Source organism: Amia ocellicauda, chromosome 16, assembly GCF_036373705.1.
Source record: "Amia ocellicauda isolate fAmiCal2 chromosome 16, fAmiCal2.hap1, whole genome shotgun sequence".
Taxonomy (NCBI): Eukaryota; Metazoa; Chordata; class Actinopteri; order Amiiformes; family Amiidae; genus Amia; species Amia ocellicauda.
Window position 1 is genome coordinate 10,214,520 of NC_089865.1, and position 17,664 is coordinate 10,232,183.

At 39.6% G+C, this 17,664-nt stretch overlaps 2 protein-coding genes across 4 annotated transcripts in view; both read left to right on the forward strand.

Annotated features, from left to right (window-relative positions):
* The first annotated feature begins 606 nt into the window (after positions 1-606).
* On the forward strand, positions 607-5,987 carry dap1b (death associated protein 1b). Its single transcript, XM_066687680.1, has 4 exons — positions 607-764; positions 3,585-3,678; positions 3,969-4,032; positions 4,662-5,987. Exons 1-4 carry the CDS (start codon positions 698-700, stop codon positions 4,779-4,781), a joined length of 345 nt encoding a protein of 114 aa, XP_066543777.1. The 5' UTR covers positions 607-697; the 3' UTR covers positions 4,782-5,987.
* A 7,197-nt stretch (positions 5,988-13,184) lies between these two features.
* Positions 13,185-17,664, forward strand: part of LOC136711731 (protein TANC1) — a 118,363-nt gene continuing 113,883 nt past the window's right edge. For 2 of the 3 annotated variants that reach the window (XM_066688176.1, XM_066688178.1), the window contains exon 1: positions 13,185-13,368. In XM_066688176.1, the coding sequence (XP_066544273.1) occupies positions 13,242-13,368 (127 nt within the window). In that variant the 5' untranslated portion in view covers positions 13,185-13,241. The remainder of the gene's footprint in view (positions 13,369-17,664) is intronic. The other variant, XM_066688177.1, reaches the window with a different exon arrangement.

The window sequence follows — 17,664 nt, forward strand, 5'->3', positions numbered from 1 at the left end:
TCACAGTTTCTCAAAACATTTACTGTATAAAGTATGTATATGTATATTGGATTTAGTGTATTAATAATCGGTTTACAGAGGCTTGTCTGCACGGGTGATTGTACATTAATAGCTGGGTACCTGTCCTTCAGGTGAATACTGTGTTTTCCAAATACAGAACAGTATGCTGTTGAAATAAAAAAATAAAAACTGAAACTTCTGTCGCCTTTTACTTTCAAAAACGAAAGGACAGAAGATAGCAGTTCACTTGGGTTGCTCTGTGTGCAATAGTAATGTCTAGCAGCCACTGACATGCATCATTAAGATATTGCTTTTGAATCAATTGGAAGTGTGGAGTGAGTAAAGGCTCGCCAGTAAAAAGCCTATGCGTTAAAAACTATGAAAAGCACAGAAAACAACACAAATGCAACTTTAAAGCAAAGCCATCCCACATGCATGTAAATAGTTAAATACACATCCACAACCCTATGCCTACTACATAAAGATGTGCATGCATGACCTCCTGCCCTTGTTCAGAAGTGTTCAATCTGTTGTGTAATGTTTCATAGTGATTGCGCAATGTTTTCTACTCCACTCTCCTGCGCAGCGAGTCTTTGCGTGTCCAAGCCCCGCCCCCAAAGCAGCGCTGATTGAAGGGCGTCCTGCGCTTCACCTGCGGCTGCAGACGAGCGGACCGAGAGAGCAGCCAACTTTCAGCATGGTGCAACTGTCGAAATGCGGACTGAAAACCAACCCGGCCCTAAGAGCTGGCCATCCCGCCGCAGGTTGGTGCTTCCCCCCCCCTTCATAATATATATTATAGAGAGAGAGAGAGAGAGAGAGAATGAGAATCTAGCATGTTTGTTTTTATTTTTTTATTTTTTAAGTAGTGCACTCGATATATTGTAATTATTCCAACAAACAATCATGCAAAAATCGCGAAATAACCGTCTTTGCATGCATGTATAGGGCTTTGACGGTGCAGGGGGAACTGCGCAGTTGGCTACTGTTTGTGTGTGTCTTTTGTTGTCGGCGAGCCCGCAGTTTCCTCTCTCTCTCTCTCTTTCTTTCTTTCTCTCTCTCTCTCTCTTTCTTTCTTTCTCTCTCTCTCTCTCTCTCTCGTGCAGTGATGGCCTCCAGTCTTGAGGACCAACTTTTCTGAAGAGCAGCGCACGCTGACTGTCCGCAGCCGAGGCTCTGCGCGCAGGTCTGCGGTTCAATGGCGTGCTGCTGCTCTTTCCTGTTTGTTTCGGTGCCCCACGCTGAGACCTAATGCTCAGACTTTGCGTTACTACTTGTCTACCTCACTACTACTACTACTACTACCCGTCCCGCTCATTAGTAACCTGAAATATGTTGTTCTGTTTTAAAGGAGACGGTTACTTAAACCATAGCGTTGCGAGGTGGATAAGTGCGTTCACGGCCGTTTGTTGTTTTCGTCGGGCTTGATTGGTTCGTTCGTGTAGCGCGGATGTCCGCAGTTCTGCGCAGATCTGCGGAATCCCGCCGATCCCGTTGGTACAGCAGCGCAGAACTGCGGACATCTGCGCTGCACGGACGCAGTCGCTAGCTGGAGTCGGGCAGAGCAGACGAATCAGATCCGCTCATTGTCGACACGGCATCTAGCGGCTGTCATGCAACAATCACTACATTCATTCTAGCGTATTGCAATGTTTTATGTCGATATTTCCTCCCTAAATTATATTGTTAAATGTTTTATTACATTATCGAATCTAGTATTTATTCCACAGTACAAATAAGAGCAGATGGTGTAATGTACACCTCCGGACCAGGTGGCAGTCGCGGGTAGTGAGGATGGGGCGGGTCTGCAGATCTTGAATGGCAGTTACCCTTGAAGCTGCGCAAATGGGATTGGAGGAATAGTGCAGATCTGCGCTACGCAAACGCGACCAGAGTCTGACGTGGTGACGTTTCTGCCGGTTGGATTCACGCAGACAATGATCTTGGACAGGTGTATGACAGAAGAACTGCAGAATCTGCGCAGATTCACCAATGTCTACGTTCTCCGCATTGTAGAATGCAGATGGTGGTTTTCCTCTCATCCATCATTCCAGAAGATTATTCTTCCTAGTACTTGAGTTTACAGTAATTATTTTGTTAAACCCCAACCTTTCCAAAGCTTCATGCACATTAGTTTACAACAAGTTTTAAAATGTTCTCCAAACTTGAGCTGGGAGTACAAACTGATTTAATGACAACCCCCTTGGTTTTGTTCTTAAAAATAGATATAATGGACTGTGAGGCTATTCCCAGTGACTCAAGTTACACAAGGTTTGTTTTGTATTCAATGTACAGAGGCTTCATGGTTGAATTAACTGGTATTCAAAGCTTTGAGTGGCATATTCATTAATTAAGGTTAATGGTCTGGAGCTTCAATATATTAACTATGCATTTTTTAATTGGCAGTCATGCATGCAGTATTTGGCTAATTGACATAAATACAATGACACTGCTCCAGCTGCTTTTATTTCTAAATACAATCAATAGTAAAACAAAACAGAGGGGGAAGATCTGCATCTGTTGCTGAAGGATATTACGTCTAGTTATTGCGCCTCCTAGTTTTTGATTGTATACCCCCTCCCCAATTATATATATTTTTTCTCTCCAATCTATACTTGATTTCTTCAACTGCTTGTAAACATCTCTGCCTCTCTAAAAGTATAAAAGCTTGTGCATTGGATCTAAAATGAACACTGCATGGATGCCTCCTGTAGGATAACCTTGACATCCTGCTGCCTGCATTTGGAGTTCTGCTGTTCTTCAGTTGTCTTTTTCATGGCAATTGAAGTGACATGTACAGGCCTAGAGGGTGAACTCTGCAGATCACGGGCAATCCCTGCTTATTACTTATAACTGTTTTTTGGACAACTGGTAAAGTTTGTGTTGACAGCTTTTGTCTATAAATATTGGCAGGTGTCTGCTTGTTCATCAATGGTAATATTCTTTTGGAGGAACAACGCTTGTTCAAACGCTCTCTTCAAGAAACCATTGGCTGGAGATAGAAGTAGGGTATCAGTTTGAGCTGATGCAGCAATTGGGGAAACGAATGTAGGATTTAGCCAATTGCTGCACTGCGATGCTTCACAGCTCATTCCACCCAAGATGACTCTCCCAGAGCCTGCAGGTTTAATACAGACAATGGCAACACAGGCGTGGGAGCTGCTGCTGTTCATTTGCAGCAGTCCAAATGTACAAAGCTTTTGCTATTGGCTTGTCTATTTATCCATTTATTAATTTGAAATGTGCTTGACTTCTAACCAGCCTTTTTTAATCTAATTACAAAAAAAAAAAAAAAAATTGTCTTGTTAAAGAACCACCTTTTTTTGGTTTTTTGGTCACCCTCTCAAACTGCTTCAGGGCTTAAATTAACACATTTCTTGCTCTCTGCCCTCCTTAGTCTTTAAAACAGTAGTTTGCTTTTGACCAAAACACTTGGCATATGCATCCACTTTTATCCTGTTGAGAATTGTGTGAGATTAAGCCATTGACTTTGTACACTAGTTTGTCAGTTCTACAGTCCTTGTATAGAGCAGACATTTGGCATTGCGATGCTCTGGTTAACACCCTGTCTCCCCTCATCGCAGTGAAGGCCGGAGGGAAGCGAGTGGCGAAGAAAGGCGGTGAGGAGAATGGCCCCCCCGAGAAGGAGGCCAGGAGACCTGCAGTGGACAAATTAAGGTAACTGGATCATTTGCACGGCAGGGAATTGCTGAATGTGTTGAACCTTGGAGTGAGTGTGTGTGCAGCCCTTCACTAACAATAAAAAAAATAAAGTGAAACATTAAACTTAATGGGTTTTGCCTCACAATGAATATCAGAGGGCTATGTTCCCAACATTTGCTTGCATAAGTTTTTATCTTTGAGAACTCAAGTAAAGCTTTGTGTGTTTCCCATCATTTAAAAAAAGTAAGAATTTAATTTTGTATCCTAAGTGAGTTGAACTTTCATGTTGAAATCTTAATTTGCAGGTCTGCTGCCATGGTTCCCAGAATGCAGTCGATCAGTATCCTCTTAGCCGGGACACTGGAAAAGGTTAGTTCTTCTGTTACCGCTGCTCAGGAGGGAGAGTTTGTTTTATCACTTGTGCACACTGCAAGGATGTACCAGTACTTCAGCCCACAGCCATCTTTCACTTGTGATCCTACCAGTGTTAACTGTGCAGAGAAATGTAAAGATGGAACATTTACCAGGATGCTTCGCTTCAATGTTGTGTCCTGTATGAATGCCCAAAATGATCGCACTAGCCTCCTGATTGTTTGATGTGATTTGCAGCTGCTGTAGAAACTGCATTTTCAAACCTCGGTCTGCAGCAAGTGCCTGTAACGGGCGTTTCTCCAGCAGCTGTGAGTCATATCAGACCACAGCCTCGAGGACACACCCATGCTATAGAAATGCAACCTTGACAGAGACTGCAGGATGTATATAAGACGGTGATGGGCAATGCTGTGTGTAAATCTATCGTTTCTGAAATGCTGCTCTTTACTGTCTCAATACAGGCTGTAGCTCTGTAACCACATCCTTACCTGAAGTCTTAGTGCAGTGATGCTTATTCTCTGAAAAAGTTTCACTTCCCGTCTGATTTTTAGTTGAATATTTTGTTTGGACACCCCATAGTTGGTGCAAAATGTAATGTTTTTATTTTTGTAATTGCGTTTTTGCAGTTGAGTCATGACTTTCCAGCTACGCCAGCAAGTGTTCGACATAACAAACCCAGACCTGCTGTTGAGAAGTTTCACACTCCAAAGATGATGTACTTCATTCAGCAGCCTCGCAAGTGTTGAAGCGAGAAGGCTGGTCTTCTGTCTGTGTCTGTGTAATGGGGGTGTAGCACTTTCTGTACTAGGCTTGTGACAGAAACGAGCATTGGGAAATCTCTTGGTGTGGGATAATGGGAGATTGACATATATATATATTTTTTTCCCTGTACAATAAAACTCTTAAATCAAGCTTGTTAAAATCTGAGGTCTTCCTATTTCTGCATACACTGTTGGAGTTTATGCATTCATCGATAAACCCTGTTTCACAATAAATGCAAGATCTTCAGTGTTGTGACAGTAAGTGTTCCCATCTGTTTCTGATGCTTAATAGGTTCTAAAGTCCAGCTTTAGCAGCTGTATAGTAAGTCAGGGTGGCAAGATGGTATTCAGAGGGACCAGTTCAACAGCAGTACGTCTGAATAATGGAATATTTCATTTTGATATAGTGAGAGGTGTGCAGTAGCTATTGCTTAATATAAGACTTTACAAAAATGTTAAGTTTCTTGCAGGAATCGCAACAATCAAAGGAAAGTAACAATTCCTATGTTTTGCATACAACAGTCCTGTAGTAAGTGTTTGTTGCGGCAGGCCTCCTCTCATCCATTGCACACATTCCAGGAATCCTGTCTACGTATTTTCATAATCTGTAGACTGTGCATCATTTATTTTCCAGATATCTCAGATTAAACCTATTGGAGTATTTTTCTAAAATGTCTGAGCAGTGTTATTGGCTTTTCTGTGAAAGCTTTAGAAAGATTTTTATTCTAGGAGTTTCAGGCACGGCCAGGGAAAAAGCTACAATAGCAAATCATTCTGCCATTATGACGATACTTTGCTTTTCAGAGTAAGTCTAGGAGAACTGAAATGTCTTTCTAAATCTATCGCACTAACATTACACTCTAGCAAGCTGGTGAGAATGTTTGTTTTGATTACCTGCACTATCAATTTCCAGTGCAGATCAATGTGGTGCTTTATAAAAATACATTGTCATTCTGCGATATAGTAAGCATGTTTTATGACCTTTCCTATAGTCCTCCCCCATGTACAAAAAAATAATGAATAATTACAAATCTTGGCGCTTTTGGTGTGAAGTTTCAATGAATGGGTTGATATTATGTTCTGAATGTCTCTGTTGATAAAGCATTGATTATTGAAACCAATTGCTCAATGTCTTTTGAGTATTTTCTGTAAACCCCTCTTATACAAAATAATAAAAAAATTCCAACTTAATCACCTTTTGTGTTGTATTTTCTTCTGGACATTTGCTGAATGTTTGTGCTTTGTGTCAGCAAGGTAGTGCCAGGGGATTTCCCTGATTTACACAAAAGGCAGTGTGTGGCAAATCGAGGCTTCACTGTAACACATAAATTACCTTGAAAGCTTGAGAGCATGTCAGTTGTGAGATGAGACCTGGTGTTAACTAATGCTTTTATTCATATTCAGTCTTAAACCACACATCAGATATATCCCTATATTTGAACTTTTGTCACGATCAGATTGTTCTCCACAATAATGATATGAATACTTTCTGGAAAATTGCTTAATCACATTGTAGGCTAAATATCTAATGCTGGATCAGCAATTAAAATGGAACTTTGAAACATTTAATTTTTCTCTGCATTTCAAGTCCTTGTGGTGCAAGTGCATATATGACCACCAGATGGAGCTATTGCAGTTTTGCTTTTGTTTGCAAAGCAGCCACCAGCAGACTTCAAAAGACAAACGCATATAAAACGATGTATTTTGAAACCTCTTACTAATGCATTATTAAAACCTGAATTCCAAAGAAGAAACACATCACTGTGATAAACTTAATAACTACAATTTAAAGTCTATTACATCAATAGATGTATGTCCGAAGCAGAGACAATACAGTAGTATGTATGTAGTAGACAATAGTACTGCATTGCTCATTTGGTTCTGGAAACTGTCCTCTTCAGACTGCAAACTGTTCCATTGTTTGTAGTTTGTCTCGCACAGATTGTGGCTTCATATTTTAATATTGACTTGTTTAATTAATGCTCTGCCAGCCAACACCCACACGTTTTTGCCTATTGTATGAATACATTTGCACTTTGATTTATTTTAATCATGCCGTTGCTGTGGCGAAGCTTCCTTCCCTAAGACTGACATTTCTTACTGAACTACTGCCAGTGATAAAACTCTGTGAAGGTTTGTTCCCAGATAAATTCCATACCACACTACATGTCTTTGTACTTTGTATTTCTTTGTAGGAAGTCCCTTACATGTACAGACACCAGTAATGATGAGCTTGCATTGCCTTTGTGAAGGTAATAATAAAAAAGGGTGGTTGGTGTTGTATTAAACCCTTATTATGTTTTCTAGCTGGAAGAGGAAAAAGAGTTATGCAAACTGTAGCAACAAGAGATTCACTTGTAAGTTACCCTTTCAGAGTTTTTCTTGACATATTGTTTGTCACATTAATCTATTGAAAACCGTGAGACCTCTCTAATATTTTGGAAGTCAACTATAACTAAGAGTTTGGCAACTTTTGAGTTTTCTGCCTTTTTTGTTTCCATGAGTATGGGGTGGACAAGTGGACTGCACGTGAATTTCCCTTGTTTTACACAAGTAAATGAGATTCTTCTGGTATATTGCTGTGGCCAAGTTCACTTCATGTGTAACACAAACAAACTGGCCTTGCGTTGCATCTATAGTGCAATGAACCTGCAGGAGGGAGCCGGGCCTGGTTAAATCAGAGCGACTGCTGTGATTGGTCCTGCTTACGTCTGTAAACAATTACACAATGCAGCTGGGGAGGGAAAGGGCTGCGGTTGCACCTGAAGGACTGCTGAGATTGGACAAGCTTCTGTTTGTGGTAAAACTGAAGGACAAAGTCTAAGAGGGGGGAGGATATTATTAGGTACAGTAGTATAATACATTCAGTAGAAAATACTTCACTACATAAAAACAACAAGTGCATCATGTATATATTTGCTTATGACTGCACTGGACTGAGACGTGGACCACCCAGACTGGGGTTTGTCTGTCTTTCCTATCTCAAAGTGAATTCTATAAATACCACTATAGGCTTGCTGTCTTTGAGATTGTCCAGCTTCCCCATGGATAAACACCAAATGCAAAAGGCACCCATTGTGTCTCTCCTGGGCATTAACAAAACTGTCCCCTTTGTCCCCTCCTGTGCTGCTAATCTCAAATGGCATTTGTCTGCGGGGCTGATTCCACATTTTATTCAGTATCCAAGAGGTGTAACTTTAAACCAACAAATCTGGTAAGTTTGGCCAACAGGGTTCTAACTGGGAAGGCTTTGAACAGGAAGTAAAGATAAAGGGCCTTGCCTAAGAGAAGGGTTCATGTGTGACTCTAAATACTTCTCAAATTGATTAAAATACCTAGTTTCCACTGCCGAAGGGGCCGTACCCGGCCGGCCACAGCTGGCCCTGGCTACGTTCCAGGGCTTTTTGTAAAACCTGGCCATTGTCGGAAGTTCATCACCTGTTGTGGGAGGAGGCAGAACGATTGTGGGATAGTGTTGTGTTTCCTTTGTAAATGCACACAGAAGACAACACTAAGAGATTGACCCTGACATGGACTTTTTTTGGCAATTTTATTTTTTATGCTTTACACGATTGTAGACTGCGTAATAAATACCCAGGTTTAAACATTAGGAAGAGCTAAGCTTGTATAGACAACATTTTAATCAGAAAAGCATTCCATGAGCAACAATGAAGTAGCGATATTTGCAAAAGAGTGCTTGTTTTCTTTTCCAGTACTAAACTAGTATTGTGCTTCAATCATTGCAATGTTTCCGTATCGCTATTCCTTTTTAACGTGGCCCACCCAAGGGATGGGTGCGTTGTTCTAGAACCTATTATTATTATTATTATTATTATTGTAATCTTCATCATGATATGTGCTAGTAGAGACAGTTTGTGGTTTTAAAACAGCACAACTTGACTCCCTTAATTTATTACTCTTACTCCAGATTTGTATAGTTTAACTGCAAACAACAATTTTGCTGAATTATTATTAATTTACTTAGTAGATGCACTTACCCAGGGAAAATTGCAGTTGAAACAAAATACACAAGTTACAAGAATACAGTAACAGCAGCTACAATATAGCAGGTTATAATTTAACTAAAGTGTACACATTTCAGTCGTGGCGTTTATAAAAACTTAAGTCCTACTAAGTGCAAGTTTGACTAAAATATACACAGTTCAATAATCCCATTACAATAAATGCTTAAAAAGTCCTAATAAGAGCATATTAACAAATGAACATTTATGAAACCAGTCCTTATGTTTTAGAGGGTAACCCACATCTGTATTTATTTATTTATCTATTTTAGTTGTACATGGGCACACTTGTCCGTGGCTGGCCGGCCCCTAATGAAGTGGAAACCCCAATTTTAGCAGTCGTGGTCACCAGTTGAAATTGAGAATTGAAAGATCAGTTTTAACGGGATCAATGTCAAATTAAACCCAGGTCCTTTCTGCTGGACATTTTTCTCTCCAAATATGAGACTGGCTACATACCTCTGGCTATCAATCACCCAGAGGACCAGCTAATCTGTATTTTGCCACTTGACAAAGACAAAGACCACTAAGGGCGCTGACATGGAAAGGTATAGTGGAGAACTGGTCCATAAAGCACAAGCTGCTGATAAGCTGTGTAAGTATATATAGAGTTGTGGACACAGGTTTGAAAACCCTTCGATCTTTCAGAATAAAACCTGATATTATTACAGTTCAGGAATGTGAATAAATGTTATTAAAATAAAGAAATACATAAAAACAGATTTTCCATTACTTTGAAAGTATACTCTACATTAAGTTCTGTAGGCGCCACGAGTAAGTGTAAAGAGATACTTTTCATTCATAAATGCGACAAAGCGTTACAGAAAAAAAGGAAGAATATATTGTTTGTTCTGGCATTCTTTCTCACTGGATGAAACAGGAACCTCACAGAACACCTGGAAATTGGCCAGTAGACATCTCATATAAATATGTTATATATTACAGGGAACCTCAAAAACATGCAGATATGCCATGATTAATTCAACAGTGATAGATTGCACTGTTTTGGGGGGTAGAGTGGATGGCAGGGACAGGGCTGCTGATTGAGAAGCGCAGAGGTATGGGAGCTGAGAGGACTGTGCATTGGGATTGACTTCACATGCTGAAGCACATCATATAGAGCATTTTGTTAAAGGATCGGGTTTCCTTCTTTTTCTTTCAGGTCATGTTTCATCTATGGTGCTTTGTTTTCTTTATTAATGGCTGAGTAATCTAATGTCAGTGCCAAAAATGAAGCCTCTATTAGTGCGTGCATGCAGGGAAAGGTCATAGTGTCCTTAAGCACTTTTCGAGGTTGTGTGTTATATTGCCCAAAATAAATGTTTCTGTGGTAGCTGTCTGATACCTAGCCAGTTTTCCTTTACTGCTGGGAGAAGGTGAAACAAAAGATAAAAACTATTTTTTCTATGCATCTCTCTGCAAGATTTCATTATAAAGGGGGATTTTGGTTGGTTACCTGTGTATGAATAATGAAAAGATCAAGAGCTGTACATTTATCTGAGTAATGCAGGCACATGACTAGTGGATAGACAGGGCTTGTGCTGGCATTAGTGGGATTAAAATAAAGCCCCGTTTCTTATTAATATAACAAAAATCAGTACCTCCTTCATAAAATCTATTGGTGTTTTTTTATTTAGGCCAGATCAGCGTATATCTGTGGTTTGCAGTCTGTAAGTACCTACGCACAATATTTCAGTAACATTATAGGAGAAAACAGTCGTTTGCTGTGACATATAGCTGCCATTTTCATCTCATATTCGACACATTAAATGACTCAAAACATCTCTAACCATTTAGTTTAAAACCTTTAAACTAACAGTAACATAATCTTTTGTTCCAATAATTAAAAGTCTTTATAAATGTTAAGAACAAATTGTGCAGTTGCAGGATCATCTGACATGAGAAAAGGTGGGAAAAGCCAGAATCACATGGCGTTTAAGTTAGTCAATTACACCCCTACATGCTTTAAGACCTTTGGAAAAGCGAACATTCAAAAAAAATCCTAGCCATAAAGGTTTCACATTGAGATGGATATCATGTTAATTTGAAAACTACTAAACACTCACCCAAGTTTTCAAAGAACAACAGTTAATTCTGCGTAGGACTTGCACAAAACGGAGTGGCATACATACTTTGTGAAGCCATCTTATTACTGGGAGTCTTTTAGACATTGTGATTACTCTCACATGATCAGTCTTATTCACATCTGATGAAAGACTAGGCGTGGAGCCTCTCAGTACTACAGACACTCGAAGTTTGGAATAAGCAGAGGTTGGCACCACATGATAGATTTCATTACTGCCACTTTACTTTTACTTTGGTTCCAGAATGAACAATGCTGGAGTCTATTTACTTATAACTCTGCAGAAGCCTGCGCTCCAACGTCCAATAAATCTCCTCCGGTGTGCCGCAGCTGCCATACACCCCTGTCTTAGATGGAGACAAATCTCAGATGAAGGACCTGTGTAAACATTACAAACCTCGGTGGGGTGAAAGCTCAGTAGGTTTCTGTCTTTGTAGGTGAGACTCTTGATGTTATCCTAACCGGTGAAATCTAAGGCCTAAACCATGATATAACTATGACAAGCTCTGTTTTGCGCTGAACATGCAGACAGAGACACACAGGGTTTCACACCATCTGTGGCTGTCAAACACATCCGTTCCATCTTCTCAGTTTAGCAGTTGGTGGTCTTCTGTGTTTTGAGCTATTTTAACAGTTTGTTGACTTACTCCTGCCCTCTGTGGACCCTCGGAGCTGGTTTCACGGACCCAAAATAGCACTAGTCATTGACTACTCTATGTTGTTTTAGGTACAGTAGTCCTAGACTAGGGCAAATCGAGGCCTGTGAAACCAGTCTTTCAACTATGTTTCTTCCCAAGAATTGCATACTGTTCAAGTTTGCCAACTGCACACAAAACACCTGTGTCTATTAATACTGTGTCTAAAAAAAACAACACCAAAAACAACTTTGTTTCACTTATTTGGTCACATATTGACTTTTAAAACAACATATTACAAAGCGCATAACATGAATGATGGAAACAGATTGTATACTAACATAAACACAAATAAATCACCACATGAAAGGTGAGAAAATGAGTTACGGATAAAACTATAATCATGACAAAAAGCTGAAATAGAAAGATATGTTTTTAAATATGTCATGACTGCCCGTTTTTGAAAGATTTGGGCATAGTTACAGAATGCCCTGTCACTCATGCTGTACAGCTACGTTGTAAGACAAAAAAATTCAGAAACATAATATGGACGGAAACTGATTCATTATCTGCAAGTTAAAAATAGTTTAAAAATTACTTAAATCCTCAAGCCCAGATAAGAAGGCAGCCACACTCTGTACTGTAGTATAACCTCTGGAGTAAATGACAAGAGTGCATTACAATATTCCTGCCTGGTAGTAATTCATGCATTCATGTGTTTGGGGGACGGCTGGCCAGTTATCCACATGCTCACTTCACTGAATTACATACACCATAGGAAAAAAAGGGAATATTGAAATGCATAGAGCTACATTATTTCAAAATTGCACATACATATATATTACATTAACCATTTTGTTTGTACTTTTTAAAGAATACCCTTAATTAAATGATATTAAATACATGCCTCACAGATTTAGAGTTTACTTAAATCCAGGTTTAGTGAACTGCAGAGTGAGCACTTGTTGATTATGAGAGCTCCCGACCCCTTGGTGTCACTATAGATGCTGCTTTGCTGAGCAGCATTTCAGTCAAGAACCAGTCAGTTATTCATTCATAAACTCACTGCACATGTATTTCACAGGTAGACTGCCATCTTGTTCTTGTTATAGTGGCACAAAGTGTGTTAACAATGAAATCTGATTTTAGTTTCAACATATTATTATTATATTATTATATAAAAGCACCAAACTGACCTGATTCGCAAGGGGTGTTTATACATAAATGACACAAAGACTAAAACATTTAAATCATTTGTTCATGCTATAGCAACTAACTAAAATAACAGTTAGAGATCTGCAGTAGGCTATAGATTTTATTTCAAACAGCAAACATATTGTAAGTGGAGGTCAGATGAAGCAAAGTAATCCCAGTTCAAAGAAAGAGGAGATCTTTTTCAATATTGATGAGATAGTAAAGTTTGTTCTGGTCTGAACATGTCCTCTCTTGAATCCACGACAATGCCTCCCCTTTGGCTTCTTGACGCATATTTGCATTACACACAATCACAGCAAAACGAAAGTGCAACGAGTGCTGGGAAGTTTGCAGAGAAAAAGTCCCTATGAGAGATTTCCATAGCCATTTCCATTCCCAGCTCCCAGCTCACACACGTCGCGTCCGGCACGTCTGCGCAGATCTGCACCCATCCCGGCACTCCCATTGGCGGAGCCCCGCAGACCTACGCAAACGTGGTTGCGCACACCCAATGTCCATGACCTCATGGTGCCTGCATGCGAGGGAGGAGCTGGGAGAGCCGGGATCCGTCTGGGGGGATTCACGTCCAGATCAGCGGAAAGAAACTTTGCAGCCGGGCGACTCAGGATTTGAAGCAGGTAATGTGTTTTCGGGGCACGTCGCGACCGAAAAGAGCCGGCCGTGAGGGGGCCATGATGGGAAAGTGAGCGGTAGTTTGCGCGGCGAAGTTGAAGTCTGTGGGATGAAGGTGTGGGGATGTGTCGAAACATGTCGGGCATTGGCGGTGGCTGTGGAGAGAAATAAAGCAGGACAAACTTCTCCACACATTACTTTTCTTTGTATAGGGAGACAAGAAACATGTTACAAGTGACGCGTGTGGCGGTCGTGGTTGTGTGTTTCTGTATAGTTGGGGAAATGATGCCCGTTGGGGTGGGCAGTCGCTGCTAACCTGTCATATTGTAATATCTCGTCTGGATTAGTACAACCAGAGCTGCATTGCTAATATGCTTTACATGATCGTTAGCTAGCTGCCTCCTTTCTGATCTGGTTGGAAAGGTTGGGTGCATGAAGTCCAGTCCGGGCTCTGCCACTCTCTCTGGCTACTTCACTGATTTAAACATGTGGCATTTAGGCCAATACACCTACCTGGGGGTGAAGCCATAGTATGCAGGACCAAAAGGTAGACTTCATTGTTGTTATTCTCTTTTTTTGTAGTATTGAAACCACATTTTGTAAGTTTACTTGTTTTCTGATAAAAATGGGGAAAAAGCAGAAGAGCATTTTGTCCCACCTGGAAATGCATGGCTGTGTAGGAGGCCTTTTAAGAAGCATGAAGATGTCAATACTAATGGGACATGCATTGCTTTAGTATTAGATGGCAGCCTAGATGCATGATAGTTAGACAAACCACAATGAGCAATGCGCATGGATGTTGCTGATGGTTGGGCTGTATGTGGCCGTCAGGGTTTTTTTGGGATTAGACGGGCAGGAGCTGGGACTTGTTGGTAACAGGAAACGCCCTGTGAAAGGGTTTGTTTGATGTGTCATTTATTGTGTTAGTGTGAACTGAACATTTTTTATAACATGGGCCAGACAGCAGGGCAGCTTGTGTACTTTTAACAGGGGGCTGAAGAGTAGTCCAGCGCCTCTGTGTTGGGAGGTGTATGATTCCTCATCCTACTGGTTGTATTTAAACACTTTGTGAACTCTGCAGTGTTGATTTTGCTGGGGGTTTACACAGAGGTTTCTTCACTCTCTCGAGCAGAGCGGGCTTTCTGCAGAGAGGTATATTTGTGCTGCCTGGTGGTTTACAAAAGCTGCTTCGGGACTTTGCAAAAAAAAAAAAAAAAAAAAGGCGCACATGTGGAGATGTCAGATTGCATTTTGATCAACAAGTGGCATGAAACCAAGGGTGAAGTCAAGAGTTTTATCTCTTTGCCAAAGTGTGTGAATGCAGAATGCATGCAGGGTGAAAGATCCCCCTTTTCACACAAAATCACAGTGAATGGATAGAATAACCTGAACTATAATAGAGAATTGTTAAATTGCAAGAATTGTCAGTGACACCGGTGATGTCATGTGCAGCTACAATATCACAGATATAATATGACATATCTGGGGCAGATTGTTCTGTTTAATAAGAAATGTATTTGTCATTGGGAAACATTTATTATGGTACATATTACTGTTAGGTCAAACTCCCCAAGGCATAGCTTGAATTGCAAAGATCATCAGATATGTTCTTAAAACATCTGAAAATATGTTTGTTATTGAAAGGGTGAATACTTAGTTTGCAAAATATATTCTTGTTATTCAATAGTGAAATGTTACAAGTTTTTTTTATAAGACTCCCTGGGGAAAAAAACCCCCAAACCTCCCAGAACAATGACAGCTCCAGTCCTCTTCACACACCATATCCCACTGATATTGTTCCATTTAATTCTCTTGATTTGCATGCTGTATGCCCTTACATACATTATTATAAGTGAGTTAAATTCAGTCAGAATTGCAAAAGCATTATTTGTCTTTGGTCAGACTTTTATTCATGCTTTCCTTATAATTTTACAGTCCTCAAAGTTGTAATTTTACAGTCTTTGTCTTTTTTCATCCTGGCATTGTCTTTCTCTGGTTTCAGTGCAGACACATGCCTTCCTGAACACATTGGGACACAATTAAAAACAAAACAAAAAAATCAGAAATAATAAAAATAGTTCTGGTTTGTGTCTTCTGTCTTAGTTGGTCTCTTAAATAACACTTAACAAACAAGACTAAGATCTGCTTTTGCTGTAAGCGTGGGTGGTAATTTTTATTGCTTATATTCCTGTGGTTTTTCTGCTGTGGGTTACATATTAAATGGAGTGTTTTTTTCTATATTGAATTGTTAAAACACCTGTTGAATGACAGCCATTCTCAGACCTTCCAAGTTGACAATTCCCAATTGCTCTGCGAGTGTTTCTAACATCCCTTATTGAACTTCAGGTAAAAAAAAAAAAAGAAATTCCTTCCACCAAAAGTCAACAAGATAAGGTGATTCTGGCTAAGACGTCAGTTCCCATGCTTTCTGGGCAGTTGGCACTAGACAGGTGTTTGCATGAAAAAGAACATGTGTGCAGGGTCAAGAGATAACTTGGTGGTGGGCTTCATTTTGCCTGTTCATCACCTAGAAGGTTTCATTAAAACAGATTATAATTGTTTGAGCTGATGCAGTCACCGTTCTTCTACATTTGATTTCACATACTGTCAGTCAGTATCATTCGCACAATTTTAATTTAGAATCTTTTAGTAATTTGAAATAGTTTCCTCCAAGTCTAGTGTTACTGTGCTTATAAGGAATTCATGACTGATAGTAAGACGATTGCATAGATCAGTACTTTTCAGACTACATTTTGCACTTTTATGTATTTTATTTATATTAGAAATTGATTTTGAATTGTTGTTAGGTTAATGAATAACTCTAAACATTGCTGCTGTTAATAAAATGATTGTATTGGTTCATTCTTTGAGTGAGGGAGTGTTTTCATAGCAATTATGTATTTTATTGTTGCCCTTGGTTACTGGATAATAGGATTTCTCACAGTGCACAAAGTCATAATATTTTAAGCACTTTCCACATTGTTTTTGTCAGTTTGCTTTGTGTTTCTGTGCTCTGTATTTCTATGTGATTCAGGCTTAATTGATTATTTATGTTCTAATCTCTAGATAACACTGGGTGTCTGGTTGTAATTCAGTATTAATTATCACTGGTATCTATACAGTTTGAAATATTGTGTAATTACATTTGCTTCTCAGACTCTCCCTGGCTATAGGAAATGGGTTCTCTCCATATATGTTGTTACTCTTTTCTTTAGGGTAGTATTATATTGTACTGATTGCCTTTGGGAAGCCGGTGAAAATGCTATAAAATCAAGCAAACTCTATTGATTAACTTATCAGTTGTTTACCCTGTAATCTTCTTGGTATTGTAACGTTTGTTTTTCCTGCCTTAAACTGTTGAAAAAGTCTAAGACACACAGGCCTGCTTATATAGGCTAATACTTCTTTACACCTAATGACAACTGTCTTGGATAAACTTACATCATTTCTAAATGTTTTTCCAGCAACATAATTGTTAGTCTTTAAAAAAATCTAGTGACAGAATATAAATAAAAATCTCTCTGTATATCGTTCTGTAAACATTGTCTAGTCACATTTATAATGAAAAGGGTGATGATTTGCACTTTATGGAGCTGGTTCGCACATCCATTAAATAAATAGTTTGATTAAATCAGTATAGACGACAATAGGAGAACGTTTTATCTGATGTATTTTTTAGAACACGTGAATCCAGGTGTGCTTGAATTGGGAGTGAGTGTGGCTCAATGCTGCACACCTGCTCTTTACGCATGGGACACGGGAGTCATTTTACAGATATGACTGCACTGAGGAATTCTGAATGACATTTCTTTCATTCTTGTGCCCTCATAAATCCCTTCAGGAGTTAAAGCAGAGCCAAAGGTAGCCTAAGGCCACAGAAAGAAGAGACCTATAACAACCAAGCTTTACACTAACATATGCAATTAAATACAGTTAATGTTTATTACATTTCAGAATCTGGCCCACATAATATGATGTCATGTGCAATGTTGCCACAGAAATCAGCATATTGTAGGCCATGCTATATTTTGGTGCTGCATCCCCCTTACTTCTCCATTCAGGGTTAATGGTGCTGTATTGCACCATGCCTTACACTGTGTACTTTGCTCAAACCAACCCTACAAAGGGATGTAAATCGATTGCTAATAACAATAAAACAAATAATAAAATAACCATGTGCAAGTTCAACAGGAAATGAACACAACAACACTACAACTGTCTTAAGTCCAGTGCTAGTGTTTTCTTGTGGTGTGGTCCTACTCCACCCTCCCAGTACTAGAAGTCATGTGAAATAGAGGAAA